The sequence below is a fragment of the Staurois parvus genome, unplaced genomic scaffold (genome assembly GCF_062004578.1).
Source record: "Staurois parvus isolate SC_StPar_1 unplaced genomic scaffold, SC_StPar_1.0 ptg000559l, whole genome shotgun sequence".
Classification (NCBI taxonomy): Eukaryota; Metazoa; Chordata; class Amphibia; order Anura; family Ranidae; genus Staurois; species Staurois parvus.
In genome coordinates, this window is record NW_028318355.1 from 457,154 (window position 1) to 474,818 (window position 17,665).

General features: G+C 45.9%; 1 protein-coding gene across 2 annotated transcripts in view; it reads left to right on the forward strand.

Moving 5' to 3' along the window:
• Positions 1-17,665, forward strand: part of LOC149450916 (OTU domain-containing protein 7B-like) — a 138,741-nt gene that overhangs the window by 107,081 nt on the left and 13,995 nt on the right. For both annotated transcript variants that reach the window (XM_089691266.1, XM_089691267.1), the window contains exons 6-8: positions 3,033-3,145; positions 5,569-5,696; positions 15,769-15,918. In XM_089691266.1, coding sequence (XP_089547392.1) covers positions 3,033-3,145; positions 5,569-5,696; positions 15,769-15,918 — 391 coding nt within the window. The remainder of the gene's footprint in view (positions 1-3,032; positions 3,146-5,568; positions 5,697-15,768; positions 15,919-17,665) is intronic.

Genomic DNA, 17,665 nt, shown 5'->3' on the forward strand with positions numbered 1-17,665 from the left:
GGCCAAAATTTATAATGAAAATTTATTTTTTAAATCTTTTTACTGGACATGTTTAATAGCAAATAGTCCAAAATATTGTTTTGGTTTTTTTTTCCCTCAAAATTGTCGGTCTTTTTTTTTTATAGTGCAAAAAATAAAACGTGCACAGGGGATCAAATACCACTGAAAGAAAGTTCTGTTCGTGGGAAAAAAAGAATGTACATTTCATTTGGGTGCATGACCGTGCAATTGTCAGTTAAAGTAACGCAGTGCCGTAGATGTCAAATTGGGAGCAGCAGACAAGTCCCAATTGACATGAATAGGACTGTGCCTGCATGCGGATGCACCCCCCTGCAGGAAAACCCGGCCTCGGTATGCCCATGTGAATGAGGCCTAAGAGTTCAAAAACAAAAATTCTACACAATTTTTTTTTTTTTTTTTTTTTTTTTTTTATCAGCCTTCATCCAATTTGATATAGCCAGACCAAGCTTGGTATTGGAAGCATCATTTTAATGAGAAAAAAAAAGACAAGCTGCTGACTAAAATTATACCTTTATATCTGTAACACAGTTAGTCTAGGTTCACACCTATGCAGGTTGTGTTTGATGCGATTTTGACTTGTTTTTGATGCGTTCTGTGGTGGTGGTGGTGGGGGGGGGGGGTCGTTTTTTATTTATTTTGTTGTTGCTAGGCAGATTTTAAACACGAAACGCATAAAAAAACGCAATACATGCTTTTCTGCAGCGTTCCTATTGAAGTCTATAGAACCAAAAACGCAACATTTTGCGTTAAAAAAAAAAAAAAAAAAAAGTCCCTGATCCTTTCCAAAAAGCCGGGTGAAAATGTGGAGATGTGAACCTGTCCCATAGGACATCATGGTAAATGGACTGCTGTGCGTTTCTGCAAAACGCTGCAGAAAACACTTACATATGAGCCTGGGGTGAATTGTTTTAAATTAGCACTGGTCAGGAAGAAGTGTTTGGTTTTTTTTTTTTTTTTTTTTTGAAGAAATGAAGTTCTAGACTGACGAAACCACCAAAAAGAAAACCTTGTTTGCCCCAAAAAGCTATTGCGTTGTATAATAGGGGCGTAGAGAGTGTGAAATTGGCTGTGGAGCGTAGCTGCTTCTTCTAGCTTCATTTACACTTTGGCGGATTCTTCCCTGAGCTCTATGATTCTGGCTGCTGGGAGGAAATAAAATGTCATTGTCCTTCTGACCGGCACCGCTGCCTTTGGCAGAGAATCCTATGGTCTGACCACCGATGTAACAAAGAGCCAGTGTCTGCGATGGTGACAAAGGGCCTGATGCATGACAAGTCTGCTAAAGGAAAAATATCATCGCATTTATTTACAAAAAAAAAAAAATGACAACGTTGGAGCTGGATTTTATGGGCAACAATCATTTGAACCTCCAGCATACACTTCATACATAAGGCCCAAAATGTTTTCCGTAGATGTACATATCATGTCTCCTTCCTACATGACCTGAACTGGGAACATACAAAAGACTAACTCTCAAGAAACACTGTCACCTTTTCCATGACCATGTCTTTGAAAGGACCCCTCTATCCCCCCCCCCCCCCCATATACTCAACTTACCTGTGCCCCCTGCAGCTGGTGCTTAGATTGGCTGTGTTGGTGACCCGAGGGAGAGGTCACATTGTCACCCATAACTGTGAGTCCCAGGTAATCTCATCAACCGCAGGCTAGGTGAACATATTCGGGTCAGAATTGGGGTGCTAGCATCTCTTTTAGCCCTGGTTCACACTGATGCGGTACGGAATTTGCAGCGTTTTCTGTGCGAATTCCGCACCGCATCAGAATCGCACCCCGTCTGTGCAAACCGATGCGGGTGCGTATGTTAAGTTAACAACACCCCGAAATCGGTGCGATGTGCAGAATCGGATCGCATAGGTGTGAATATTATTATTATACAGTATTTATAAAGCGCCAATAGTTCACTCAGCGCTGTACATTACAGAACATGTGACAGAACAATACCAATACAATGCAAAACATGAGGGGATCGAGGGCCCTGCTCTTTCGAGTTTACAATCTAGGAGGGAGGGGATGGTGGCACAGGAGGAGATAGCTGTGGGGGATGGAGTGGTAGGAAGAGTGGAGGAGGTCGACAGGTTAGCAGGGGGTAGGGTAGGCTTCCCTGAAGAGATGGGTTTTCAGGGAGCACCTAAAGGAGAGGAGAGTAGGTGATAATCTGATGGGTTGGGGCAGGGAGTTCCAGAGGATGGGTGACACCCTGGAGAAGTCCTGGAGGCGGGCATGGGAGGAGGAGACCAGGGAACTAGAGAGAAGGAGGTCTTGTGAGGAGCGGAGTGTGTGTGTTGGGCGGTACTTGGATATTAGGTCAGTGATGTAGTTCGGGGCAGTATGGTGGACAGCTTTGTACGTCAGTGTTAGGATTTTGAATTTGATCCGTTGCGCAATCGGAAGCCAGTGGAGGGATTGGCGGAGATGGAGCGGTTGGAAAGGTGAATGAGTCTGGCAGCCGTATTCAGGATGGACTGAAGCGGGGATAGCCAGCGGCGAGGCAGGCCAGTGAGGAGGGAGTTGCAGTAGTCGAGTCGTGATATGATGAGGGAGTGGATGAGCTGTTTAGTGGTTTCTGGGGTTAGGAACGTGCGTACCCATGTGATCCAATTCTAGCGTGGACCCAAAATAGGGTCCTGTGCCTTTGTGGTGCGATTAAAACCATACAAAATATACGGCTCCAATCGCACCGCACACAAATCTCATGTGATGTGTACAGGGATGCGGTGCGGTTCCCGTGCGAATCACATGCGATGTACTGCACCGCATATATGTGAATCCGGGCTAAAGCAGAACTCCAGTATTTTGGTAACATGACATGCTCAGGTATCCCTCCTGTTGCTCTTACAGTAGAGGTAGGGGATTTGCTTTGGACAGCGCTGAAGTGGAAGTATTGCTGCGGTAGCCATTTTTTTTTATTACTTTACAACATTCTGGGCTACTTTTTAATTTATTTATTTTCGAAAACTAGTTTTCACCAGATGTGTTTTTTCCTTTTGTCGCAGTCCGGCCTGGTCTACACGGAGGAGGAGTGGCAGAAGGAGTGGAATGATTTAATAAAGCTTGCCTCCAGTGAGCCACGGATGCATTATGGCACCAATGGTGGCAGCAGTGGAGGGTGAGTGCCGTGTAATATTCAGGATGTAAAAGAGAGGATCGATTTTCTGATGAATGGATTGCATGGTGCTCTTTTACTTTTTTATTTTTAGGGTGCGTTCACCTCGGCTCGGGGGTTCCTGCTATTAGCTGCCAGTAGGCAACCTCACTGAGAGGAATGGGAGAATGCCGGCTCTTGCATGTAATTGCTCAAGCAGCGATCGCATGTGATTTTTTTTTTTTTCCTCTCTGTATAACAGAGGTCAAATATGCATTAAAGGGTAACCCCGAATCTATTGGCCCACTCCTATTCCTTTACTTTTCAAAGAAATCATTGTTCAAGGTATGAACAAAACAAGAGAACTAGCAGTGACTGTTTTGACAAATGCAGCTACCGTATATACTCGAGTATAAGCCGACCCGAATATAAGCCGAGGTACCTAATTTTACCACAAAAAACTGGGAAAAACTATTGACTCGAGTATAAGCCGAGGGTGGGAACACCAGTGGGAAGAATCGTGCCTCATCATTGGTGTCAGTGGGAAGAATCGTGCCTCATCATTGGTGTCAGTGGGAGGAATAGTGCCCCATCATTGGTGTCAGTGGGAGGAATAGTACCCCATCATTGGTGTCAGTGGGAGGAATAGTGCCCCATCATTGGTATCAGTGGGAGGAATAGTGCCCCATCATTGGTATCAGTGGGAGGAATAGTGCCCCATCATTGGTATCAGTGGGAGGAATAGTGCCCCATCATTGGTATCAGTGGGAGGAATAGTGCCCCATCATTGGTGTCAGTGGGAGGAATAGTGCCCCATCATTGGTGTCAGTGGGAGGAATAGTGCCCCATCATTGGTGTCAGTGGCAGGAATAGTGCCCCATCATTGGTATCAGTGGCAGGAATAGTGCCCCATCATTAGTATCAGTGGGGGGAATAGCACCCCATTATTGGTGTCAGTTGAATAGTGCCCCATCTTTGGTGTCAGTGGGAGGAATAGTGTCCCATCATTGATGTCAGTGGGAGGAATAGTGTCCCATCATTGATGTCAGTGGGAGGAATAGTATCCCATCATTGGTGTCAGTGGGGGGGTGGAAGAATAGTGCCCCATCGTTGGTGTCAGTGGGGGGGAGGAAAAGTGCCCCATCGTTGGTGTCAGTGGGGGGGAGGAAAAGTGCCCCATCGTTGGTGTCAGTGGGGGGGAGGAATAGTATCCCATGATTGGTGTCAGTGGGGGGTGGAATAGTGCCCAATCGTTGGTGTCAGTGGGGGGGAGGAAAAGTGGCCTATCCTTGGTGTCAGTGGGAGGAATAATGCCCCATCATTGGTATCAGTGACACCAATGATGGGGCACTATTCCTCCCACTGACACTTGCTGACCCCTGTTCCAGTATGGTGCTGCTGCAGCCAGCATATGTGGTTGCAGCAGCACCTAAGCACGGCACACTTACCTGCATCTCCTTTACTCGATTTTCGCTGGGCCGCTCAGCTCCGCCTCCTCGCCGGTGATTGGCCGCCTGCGTGCCTTTCCTGAGCTACAGTTCTGGCGGCCAATCACCGGTGAGAAGGCGGAGCCGAGCAGCCGCGCGAACATCCAGTGGACGAACCGAATGAAGGAGCAGCCGCGCTTCCTGGACCGGATCGTCGTGGGACCGGAGCCAGGTAAGAGACAGCAGCCCCCTGCCCACCCCTGTACTGACCGTAGTTTCCCTTCTGTTGGAGGGGGGGGGGGGGAGCCATCTGCAGACGTTGACTCGAGTATAAGCCGAGGGGGCCGTTTTTCAGCACAAAAAATGTGCTGAAAAACTCGGCTTATACTCGAGTATATACGGTAATCAGATTCCTCCTTTTATTTACCAGCTTGCACCAGTAGAAAAAAAAAAACTGAATTCAGTTGGCTACTGAGGTCATCACAGAGGACAAGGGGGCACTCTACATCTGTAGAAAGAAATGTAATCTCCAAACAGGGAAAGGTTTCTTCACAGTCAGAGCTGTGAAAATGTGGAATAGACTCCCTCAAGAGTTGGTTCTGGCCAGCTCAGTGGATTGCTGTAGGAAAGTCCTGGATTCTTTCTTGGATACACAGAATATAACTGGATATAACATTTATAGGGAAAGTTGATCCAGGGAATATCCGATTGCCTCTCGGGGGATCAGGAAGGAATTTTTTTTTTTTCCTGCAGGAGCAAATAGGATCGTGCTTTGTTGGGTTTTTGCCTTCCTCTGGATCAACTGTGGGTATAGGATTATAACTTTTTTTTTAATGGTTGAACTGGATGGACTTTTGTCTTTTTTCAGCCAGACTATGTAACTGGAGAAATGGACACGTTCTTCCTTCCAGTGTCTAGAAATTCGATTCAGCAGCTGGGAGGACATGGAGACAATTGTGTTTGCGAACTGCCCATACACAGCACTGTGAAAGTAACAAACTCTCTATATGTGTGTGACAGGATCGACAGCTCGGAGGAGCCGGTGTACGAGAGCCTGGAGGAGTTTCACGTCTTTGTACTTGCACATGTTCTTAAGAGACCCATTGTGGTGGTGGCAGACACCATGCTGAGGGATTCTGGTGGAGAAGGTAATAAAAAAAATTTTTTTTTTTTTTTTCCTCTAAATGCGATGTTCCATTTCAGATAATACACTCCATAACAAAGGGTTGGGACAAATGGCCATGACAAATACTATAAGGTCACAAATATGTGGACACGCTTCCTGATTGAGCTTGGGTGTTTCCAGTGAAGGGCGCTGTTAATTCTACAGCAGGGGTCTCCAGACTTTATATACAAAGGGCCAATTTACTGTTCTTCAGACTTCAGGGGGTCGGACTGTGGACATCGGGGATAGAAAATGTCCTGGTGTCAGTGGGAGCAAACAGTGCCCCATTTTTGGTGCTAATTAGAGGAACTGTGCCCTATCGTTGTGTCGTTGGGGAATCGTGCCCAGTCATTGGCGTCATTGGGTGGAACTGTGCCCCATCATTGGCGTCATTGGGTGGAACTGTGCCCCATCATTGGCGTCATTGGGTGGAACTGTGCCCCATCATTGGCGTCATTGGGTGGAACTGTGCCCCATCATTGGCGTCATTGGGTGGAACTGTGCCCCATCATTGGCGTCATTGGGTGGAACTGTGCCCCATCATTGGCGTCATTGGGTGGAACTGTGCCCCCTCATTGGCGTCATTGGGTGGAATTGCACCTCTTCATTGGTGTCATTGCACCCCTTCATTGGTATCAGTTGAGGGGGATTATGTCCCATTGTTGGTGTCAGTGGATGAAATAGTGCTCCAAAGGCCAGATAAAAGCAAGCAGAGGGCCGCATCTGGCTCCTGGGCCACAGTTTGGAGACCACTGGTCTACACCATGCAACTACATTTTAGACTATTGTATGATTCCAACATTGTTGGAAGTACCTTTTTTCTATTCCAGCATGACTGTGCCCCTATGTACAAAGCCAGCTCCATAAAGACAAGGTTTGAGGAATTTAGGGTGGAGGAACTTGAATCCTGACCTCAACCCTACTGATCACCTTTAAGATGAATTGTGACTCCGGGTGAGAACTAGGTCCGCCTTCAGACACCACCACCAGACCTTTTTGGCTGGATAGGCACAAATTCCCACACTCTGAAATCTTGTGGAAAGCCTTCCCAAGGGAGTGTAGGATGTTTTAAGTACGAAGGGGGGTGGGGCATACTATTGGCCATGGCAGGGGTCTGCAACCTTTAAGACATAAAGAGCCACTTGGACCCGTTTCCGAGAGGGAAAAAAAGACTGGGAGCCGCAAAACCATTGCAACATTTAAAACAAATCCGACACTGCATATATTGCAAAAAACGCTCTGGTCATGAAGGGGGTTTAAGGGCCCAGTAAGCAAAGGGTTAATCAGGGCCACAGTGTATCGTCATAATCACAATCATAGCCTTAGGTCAGTGGTGGGCAACCTTTTTTTTCGACTGAGCCAAATCTCGCCAAAACCACGATTGAAATTTATTTTGAGAGAAACATTTTTAAAACTGAAAATACATCCCCCATATAGTAATTCATCCTCCATATAGTAATTAATCCCCCATATAGTAATTCATCCCCCCTATAGTAATTCATCCCCCCTATAGTAATTCATCCCCCATATAGTAATTCATCCCCCATATAGTAATTCATCCCCCCTATAGTAATTCATCCCCCCTATAGTAATTCATCCCCCCTATAGTAATTCATCCCCCATATAGTAATTCATCCCCCATAGTAATTCATTCCCCATATAGTAATTCATTCCCCATATAGTAATTCATTCCCCATATAGTAATTCATCCCCCATATAGTAATTCATCCCCCCTATAGTAATTCATCCCCCCTATAGTAATTCATCCCTCCTATAGTAATTCATTCCCCATATTGTGTGAATTCACTTACCTTTGCTCCACGCGTTCCTCTCGCTGGGTTCCCGCGCCGTTCTGGTCTTCAGGGCGGACTGTGAGAGGAGTTCGTCACGCTGCCCCGCCTACATCCGGGCTGCCCCACCTACATCCTGACAGCCAATGTTTGCCAGCGGGCGCCCGGCACACAGAAGAGCTGTATTAAAAGAGCCGCGGCTTGCCGACCCTATTGCCTGTCACCTGGTGGGCAGTGTGCTCCGGAGCCGCAGGAAAGGTGAAAAAGAGCCGCATGCGGCTCCGGAGCCGCGGGTTGCCGACACCCGGGCCATGGTATTGGAATGCCCAACAGGCAGTCTGATGGTTGGGTGTCTTCAGACTTTTAGACTTAGTGCTGATTCACACGTGCGGTGCAGATTGAAGCTCAGGTTCCAAAGCTGATTGACACAGCAGTTGTTCAGCGGTTCATGTTAGGTTTACATCTGGTTCAGGACAGGTTTGTATCAGGTTCAGGTTAGTGTTTTATCCTGTTCACAACTGATGACATGCGGTTTAGAAATGGCTCCCATAGAAGTCCATAGCTTGTAATCCACACCTAAACCGGACTGCACTGCTCAGAAATTGGACTGGACTCTTTTTCAATCCGCAGAGAGAGCTGATGCATACATGTGCAGTGTGAATTGAAGCTCAAATTTTGCAGCTAATTGATACAGTAGTTCAGCGCTTCATGTCAGGTTTACATCAGATTCAGGACAGGATTAGCTCAGGATCTTATCCTGTTCACACATATGCGGTTTAGAAACGGTTGCCATAGAAGTCAATTGCCTGTAAGCCTCACCTGAACCTGAAGGCAATGCTCAGAAATCGTACATGAGTCTTTAAAACTGCACTGAATCCGCACTGCCAGTGCACCAGACATGCAGTATCTCACAGAAGTGACAACCTCTGGATATGACACTGAGCACGTGCACTCAACCTCTTCGGTCGACCATGGCGAGGCCTGTTCTGAGTGGAACCTGTCCTGTTAAACCGCTGTATGGTCTTTGCCATCGTGCTGCAGCTCAGTTTCAGGGTCTTGGCAATCTTCTTATAGCCTAGGCTATCTTTATGTAGAGCAACAATTCTTTTTTTCAGATCCTGAGAGTGTTCTTTGCCATGAGGTGCCATGTTGAACTTCCAGTGACCAGTATGAGAGAGTGAGAGCGATAAAATGGCTAATTGGGCCCAATTTGGACCTTGTCACCTAGGGGTGGACTCACTTTTGTTGCCAGCGGTTTAGACATTAATGGCGGTGTGTTGAGTTATTTTGAGGGGACAGCAAATTTACATGTTATACAAGCTGTACACTGACTACGTCACATTGTAGCAAAGTGTAATTTCTTCAGTGTTGTCACATGAAAAGATAGAGTCAAATATTTACAAAAATATGAGGGGTGGACTCACTTCTGGGAGATACTGCATGTAAACAGGCACCAAAAGATGCAATGTATTTTCACGTCATGCGGATTGGATGCGGTCCAATCCGCATATATGTGAACCGGCACTGAATCTGCACTTCCAGTGCACCGGACATCTGTAAACAGGCACCATAGGAAGCAATGTTATTTCACGTCATGCGGCTTGGATGAGGTTCAAACTGCATCCAATCCGCATATATGTGAAGCGGCACTTAGGCTTCATGCACACTGGGGCTTTTGTAAATGATAAAGCACCTCTCCTCAATGTGATTTTTGATGGGCCTCTGTATGCTCCAGCCTCTAAACACCTACGTGTGCATGGACATACAGGCGAACAATGAGGGGCTGCAGTGTGCATGAGGTCTTAACGCCTGTATTGTCACCCTGTCACATGCATCTGTGGTAGAGTCTTCAAGCAGCCATGTCCATGCATATTGCACAGGCACAATCCACCGTTGTCCCTATCAGGAGGCTGGTCTAAAGCAGTGATGTGCAGCAGACCTATAGAAAGGCTGGAGGAGATCAGAAGGATGAAATTATAATGGCAGTTGTGCACAGAGCAGCCTCGGTGTCATTCCGTTTTGGTTGACACCTAGTTTGATAGTGGCATTCAGTCTGCTTCTATTCGTTTATTATTTGTTCACCGGTGGCCCCAATGTAATAACTTACTAATTACCGTATTTTCCGGCGTATAAGACGACCCCCTACTTTTCCTGTTAAAATATAGGGTTTGGGCTATACTCGCCGTATAAGACTACCCCTCTACCAACCAATCACGGCAAGCGATGTACCAGTATTTTCTGTGCACACTGCATACAAAGCCTGCTTGGATTGGGTGGGTCAGCTCTCCCTGCCTGCCCAGCCCTGCCTGTCTCCAAGATGATCCGAGCGGTACCATAAATTGCACAAAACTGCCACATTATAATATTAATAATTAATTACCGTATTTCATAGAAATGAAGGGGACAAGGTCGGATGCAGCAGTACCATACCGGTACTTCCGAGCTGACGCTTCTGCGCATGTCTTCGGCAGCAGTAGACGATCGCTGATCACCATTCCTCGCAGAACTGCATGAGACGTCGGATGCAGCCGTTCAGTGCTCGATTGATCGTGACTGAAACTGTGACATGCGCAGAAGCCGCTACCCGATGTGTATCCCTTCTCTGCATATCACAGTTTCAGTCAAGCTCAATCGAGCACTGAACGGCTGCATCCGACGTCTCATGCAGTTCTGCGAGCTATGGTGATCAGCGATCGTCTACTGCTGCCGAAGACATGCGCAGAAGCGTCAGCACGGAAGCACGGTAAGGTTTCAGCCCAGCACCCGGCGTATAAGACGACCCCCGACTTTGTAGAAGATTTCCAGGGGTTAAAAAGTCATCTTATACGCCGGAAAATACGGTACATTTTTAGTTAAAATCTTTCTGTTTTCATTATACACCTTGTTTTAGATCCAGTGACACCATCATTAGGCCTCTGTACAATGGAGGCAGATTATGGCTGGTGGGAGGGGCCAGCAGGGGGCTGTACAGAAACATCACAGGACCCTGCCCTCAGGTCTGATACAAGCAGTGGGCTGGATCTTAGGAGGATTTCTAGAATCACTGAACTTGTGAGCATCAGTCTGGAGGATTGGGTGTTCTTAGGGCTCATGTACACTGCAACTGATAAACTGACGTTTAGGAGCTTTTCTGCCTTTTTATCAGCAGCTCCTGAACTTCCCCTAATGTTTTCCTATGTGTCCATGTACACATCTTCGTTTACAGGCAGTTCAGTTTGCAGTTGTTTTTTTGTTTTAAACACAGAAAAATTGCGTTCAGCAGTCGATTTTATCAGCGTTTCAAACGCAAAATGCTTGTAAACGCGGCAAATTGCGTTTAAAAAATTTTTTTTTTTAAACTCTTCCAGTTCCCGATGCTGTCCAGAGCCTTTTTTCATCATGCAAGAGTTTTTAAGGTACTCAGATGGACAAAACACTGAACACAGGATGTTCCTACCAAGCTTGTCACACATTGTAATGATCAGTTCACACCTCAGACCTCTCCCACCCTTGGAAACAAAAGATATGTTAATGACCATTCACACCTCAAATTCCTCATGAAGACCCCCTGCCAGGTGGCCTTAATGACTCCCTCCACCAGACACCTTTCCCACCCTTGGAAACAAAAGAAATGTTAATGAGCAACTCACACCTAAACTAATCTCAACACATTCTGCTCTCTCTGCTTCTACTCTCTGTATTTCTCTGTAACAGTCTGAAATAGTTAATAATTTACCACTTTTCAGTGCATTCTGGGCATTTGGGAGGATCTCCTGCGCTTATCTTTAAAAACCGCGTATTGCAAACGCGGCTAAACAGCCGTTTTTTAACCTACGTTGTCCAGCAGTCAGAAGTGTCCCGTGTACATGGGGCCTTAGGCTGGTTGTATTTGCATGTAAATTGCCCTAGGTAACACCCACATGTGATACTGAGCCTCTGAGGTTAAAAGAACTGTAATCCAATTAATGAAAGGGGCAGGCCAATCATGCTGGGGAGGAAAGAGCTAGATGATGCTGGATGTTCTCCAGCCTGGAAATGAGGTGGGCTATATGTGACTTGCTGCAGCTTCTAATGCACATTGGGAGAAGCTCACAGGGTGCGGTGAAATCAGAGTAAGCCATTTCAGTCCAGGAGAGGAGCCGGTACAACTGTGACAAGACTGGAGGGAAGGCCGGAGTTCCGCTTTCATCTCCTGGTCAGACCAGTTAGACACATAATAATAGATTAGATCTGGAGCAGGCAGCTTCTGTTGGGAGATGAAGATAATGGGAAGTTGTGACCAGTTCATCTGAAGTCAGTGTTGTGTAACTCATTGGAATTGGACACAATTTGTAGCCGTCCTCGTGCAACACACATCACCACCACCCTCAGGACGCCTGATTACGTTTTTTTTCCTCGGTTATATCTGATAGTGAAATTCTTTCCACATGCTAAGAATAGAACGTGGTGACTGATAGACAACCGCCGTCCTCCGCCCACCTTCTCTATGTCCATATACACTGCCTGCAGGGCTAGTTAACATATGACTTGTATGTTCCCCCCAGGCCAGGGAAGTTCTGTCACGTTGGTGACGTTTATAGATTTGTGATATGTGCCATTCCACACTTTGGGTTGCAAGGCTTTCCATCGTCTTAGCTCAGGATTCTGTGATTTATCCATTTTGGGATTCTCTAGTATTGCTGCTTGTCTTCCTTGTGTGTCACCTTGTTGTCCTCGAAGTTCTCAGCGTGAGCTGCTCTTCCTACAGCTTGAGATTCTCTGCTTCACCTGCTTGCCCTGGGTTTGCTTTCATGATGTTCCTCCAGGTTTGTCTTGGAGCCCTGGTTTTGCTTGCTTGGCATTTACAGTGGGGATCGAAAGTTTGGGCACCCCAGCTAAAAATTTGTATTAATGTGCATAAAGAAGCCAAGGAAAGATGGAAAAATCTCCAAAAGGCATCAAATTACAGATTAGACATTCTTATAATATGTCAACAAAAGTTAGATTTTATTTCCATCATTTACACTTTCAAAATAACAGAAAACAAAAAAATGGCGTCTGCAAAAGTTTGGGCACCCTGCAGAATTTATAGCATGCACTGCCCCCTTTGCCAAGCTGAGACCTGCCAGTGTCATGGATTGTTCTCAATCATCATCTGGGAAGACCAGGTGATGTCAATCTCAAAGGTTTTAAATGCCCAGACTCATCTGACCTTGCCCCAACAATCAGCACCATGGGTTCTTCTAAGCAGTTGTCTAGAAAACTTTCCTTGGCTTCTTTATGCACATTAATACAAATTTTTAGCTGGGGTGCCCAAACTTTCGATCCCCACTGTATATTTGGGGTTCTTGGTTTTGCCCAGTTCATTGGGGGATCCCTGGTTTAGCCTGCTTGCCTGGTTCTTTGAGGTTCCATAGTTAAGGCTCCATGTACACGGGGCATATGGAAAACTCTTCTGAACGATGGAAACTGACTGCGGGAAAACGTAGGTTAAAAAACATCAGTTTAGCCGCGTTTATGCGCGTTTGCGTTCAGAAGCCTTTTTAAAAGATAACCTCAGGAGACCTTCTCAAATGCCCAGAATGCACTGAAAACAGTAAATAATGAACTATTTCAGACATTTTGAGAGAAATCGAGAGAGCAGTATGTGTGGAGACGACCTGTCTTTTCGGGTTGTATTCACTATGGATCCCATCATGAGCATAATGCGGCGCGTTCTACCATTTTTTCCTTCACGCGAAACCTGGAACTGATTGCGCTGGTGTACCAGGTCCATTTGAATACATGGGAAAACTCTTTGTATGCATTTTTGATGATGAAAAAAGGCTTTGGACGGGATCTGGACATGGACCAGTTAAAAAACACCTCTAAAGGCAAACGCTTATAAACGCAGTTAACCGCGTTTACAAGCGTTTGGTGTTTGAAATGCTGGTAAAATCTACTCCTGAACGCAAGTTTGGTGCGTTCAAAAAAAGAACTGCCTGTAAATGACGATGTGTACATGGACACTTAGGGAGAGTTTAGGGGCTGCTGAAAAAAAACGCTCAGCAGCTCCTGAACATCAGTTTAGCAGCTGCAGTATACATGAGCCCTTAGACCTGCTTGCTTTTTGAGGGTTTTTTTTTTTTTTTTTATTACCTCTATGCATTCTATTCCCCCTCCTTCAAAACTAACCCGAGCCCCTTCTCGATCCAGCGATGTGCATGGGAGCCTCGGCTGTCCCGGCTCTCTCACTCCTCATTGGCAGTGGGAGCCATCGTTGTATTTCTCCATGAAGGTTCTGCTGTCTGATTTGTTCTTCTTTCTTCTGTCATTTTCTGCAAACAAGTTACATTAGATCACAAGCTCGTGTTTTAGTAGCAGCTTAATTTCCTCATAAACATTGGAATACTTTGGATCCAGCTAACATAGTAAAGATCTGGTTGTATGTTGTGTTTGGTCGGTATGTTCTGCAAACTAGTTACCGGGCCGTAATGGTCACCCTCTAGCTTCATGAATACGGCAAGTCCTTTGCCAGAACGCGCATGGGGCTTTGTGACCTTTCTGAGTCGGTGAAGTCATGGGGTCCGAAAAGTAGTCAGAGGGCTAGTGGGCCTTTCCCATATCTTTCCTCAAGGAAGGTTTTACTTTAGGCCGTGCATAAATTGGAAAATCTTTGTGTTTTATCCCACATACACAGAGATTCTGATTGAACAACCCCACTGACGACCATAGAAGCAGTGACTCTGAATTGCACTCAGTCTGCTTAACCTCCCTGGCGGTATTCCCGAGTGTAGCTCGGGGTAAAATTTCAGTACCACAAGTGGTAACCCCCCCGAGCTACACTCGGGCTTACCATGCGGCGTTGCTCAGGGAGTCCCTGCAGCACTTACCTTGTCCTTCGCTCCCGCGATGTGTCCCCTGCAGCGTCCCCGGCCATCTCCTCCGGCCGATGCCGGCATCCGGCTTCCGTGTTCCGGTCCCTGTGACGTCGGGACGTACGGGCGCCAGAACCGGCGGCAAATTTGAAATTTTTAAAAAATATCATTTTTTAAAAAATGATTATTACATAGTAAAACATTGCTGTTTCAACCCATTTCACATACATTTTGTCCCGAGTGCTTTGTCCGGCGCCCTGCCTGCATTTTGACTGTTCTTTCTGCCTGGAAACTGAGAAAAGTCCATGGCGTCCAATAAGCGTCCCTTTAGGTCAAAAGCGGTTTTAGACCAACTAGAGAACAGCGATAGTAAATCAGAACCACTTGCAGAATTGAGTGATAATGATTCGTGGGGGAAATTCCTCATCAGACAGTGAAAACGATTCTGCGACTTTGCTCAGCGATGTGCGAACTTGGCGCTATATTTCAAATTTCAGTGTTTTTGGTTTGATTATATTATTGAATTACATTTATTATTATTATATTATTATTTTTTATGATTATTTATTAAATTATAATTTATGATTTTGTGTTTCAAGTTTTATCATACCCGGGATGTTTACTAGACTCTTGTTCGGACAGATTTCAGTGAGTTATTCCTAAAAATTACAGCCTACAATAAACTACATATTTCCATGGAAAAAAATGTACCGCTTTCAGCACCAAAAATCGGAAATAATCAGACCGCCGAGGAGGTTAAAGTGATTTTAAAGGTTTATGGGTTTTTTTTTCTTAAATAACAAACACATCATACTTACCTGCCCTGTGTAGTGGTTGTTCACAGATCACCCCCGATCCTCCTCTTCTCGGGTCCCACGTCAGCGCTCATGATTCCTTCCCCTTTGCCAGTGGCCCCAATAGCAATAAGGGTACTGGTGTGTGCTCACTCCGGAGCCCTGCTCTATGCATCCCTAAGAGACACAGAACTGTGGCTGTGCTCTACCCCACACACTCTCTCTCCTCATTGGCCCACTGGCTGTGATTGACAGAAGTGAGAGTGGCTCCTGCTGCTGTGTCTCAGCCAATGAGGAGAAAGAGACCTGGGACAGCCAAGGCTCCTGTGCACCTTTCTGGATTTGAGAGGGGGCTCGGGTGAGTATGGGGGAAGAGGGGGAGCTGCACATAGAAGGTTTTTATACCAAGGAAAGTAAAAATCCTTCAGCCTTTACAACTACTTTAAGTCGAATTAAAAACTTTCCCTCCTTTCACTTTGCAGTTTCTTAGCATTTCTTCTCTAATTTTTGAACCCGATTGGCATGGGTGGCCACATTTAGTTACTTTTCTTATCTTCTATCTCATGGAATGTTTCTCTATTATCCTGATATTGTAGAAGTTTGGTGCCGTCACTTTCTTCATGTTATCACTGACACTGGTCTCTCTGTACACGCAGCCTTTGCTCCAATACCCTTTGGGGGCATCTACCTTCCCCTGGAGGTCCCACCCACCAAGTGCCACAGCTCCCCGCTTGTGCTGGCGTATGACCAAGCCCACTTCTCTGCCCTGGTGTCCATGGAACAGAACGAGCAAAGCAAGGAACAAGGTACATTTCTAACACGGTCCAGTACCATAGTAATACCAGTAATGGGGGAAAGAGCACCTGAAAGTAAGTAAGTGTGTGTGTGTGTAAGTGTGTGTGTGTAAGTGTGTGTGTAAGTGTGTGTGTGTGTGTGTAAGTGTGTGTGTAAGTGTGTGTGTGTGTGTGTAAGTGTGTGTGTGTGTGTGTGTGTAAGTGTGTGTGTAAGTGTGTGTGTGTGTGTTTAGTGGACCTGTGATATTTTTATGTCTTTTTTTTTTTTTTTTTAAATATGTGCATTTTTGTTGTTGCAATTTAGTGGGTTTCCAAAGGTAGATTCCTGCATGACAGCCAGCTTTGGAAGTCAATATAAGTGAATAACGTTTTATTTCAAACATGTTTTGGCAAATCTAACAGTTTCCTTTTTTAAATGTGAAGTTCACCTTTGTATTGAAATGTACCATGCAGTAGTCAAGGGGCCCCAGTAAAGAGAAAAAAAAAAAAAAAAGAGTGAGAGAAGAGGGAGACATCCTGCTACTCATTTTATTTTGCAAAGAAAGCGTCCCTGGCATCCCTCTAGGGTGTTTGCTCATTACTTGCAGTGGACTGGAAGTGTATCCAAATGGATGCTTTTTAATATAATAGTTCTCGTATCTGTAGATGTCTGTACCAGGTAAACATCAATAGCAGATTTCTATTTTGAGACTTGGACCTCGTGCTACACCCACTGGATGTTTAGCATGAGATCCTGGGCTTTTGGTGCGGTAGAAGTCAAAGGCACACCGTCCAGCTCCAATTTGGCAGGTTCCCACTTCCGCGGAGTTGTCCTCCCCGTAGTTTTGTGGGACATGTGACAGGTCCCAGAAGACTACAGGTTGCCATTCACAAAGAATCTCGCGCATGTGCAGTGGGCACCCGACTGTGAAGCCGTAAGCTGTCACAGCCGGGTGCCCACACTGAAGATGCCGGCGCCGGGGAGAGAAGACGGCCGGTGAAAGCAGGACACTGCTGGACCAAGGAACAGGTAGGACCGAGGAACAGGTTCTTCTGCACAGTATAGCCGAGCGGCCGGCCCGGTATTTCAACACAGCAGCGGGAATACCAGTCCAGCCGCTCCATAAGACACACAGACATTTTCCACCATTTTTTTGGGGGGGGGGGGGAAAGTGCGTCTTATGGAGCGAAAAATACGGTAGTGAATTTTATGGTTGGTCCAGTGACTTCTCAGGTCCTTACTTTTCTTCCGCGGTGGTGGGCGCGCCTCTCACCTCTTGCAGTGACGTGTGAGCACCACCTAGTCCAGGAGTACTGTGAGCCCAGCTTGTGTGAGGAACCGCAGGCACTGGGTTGAATGAAGCCATCTGTCATTTGACCAGAAAACTGAGGTCACCTAGTGGTTTAAGAGTAGTACTGTAGAGAAAATAAAAAAAATTAAATTACAAAAAAATAAAAAGCTCAGCGCCTCTCACATTTCACCATAGATTGCAGGGTTTTCCTCTCAGCTTCCCTTTCTCTTGCCCCGTAGCTAAAATGAAAGCGGCACACAGAGAACATAAACAATATCGCCATCACTCCTAAGAGAAATCTTAAAAACTTCACAATGCAACCCAAAGTAACTTATTTGCCTTAATCAGAAAAAAAATCACCTTAAACATTTGTAACTTTCCAGACAATCAGTACTTTATGAAGAAATATCTCAGCACTATATCAGTACCTCAATACAATAGACTCCTGTACAGGCCGAATCAAACACGTATATTAACCACTTCCTGTC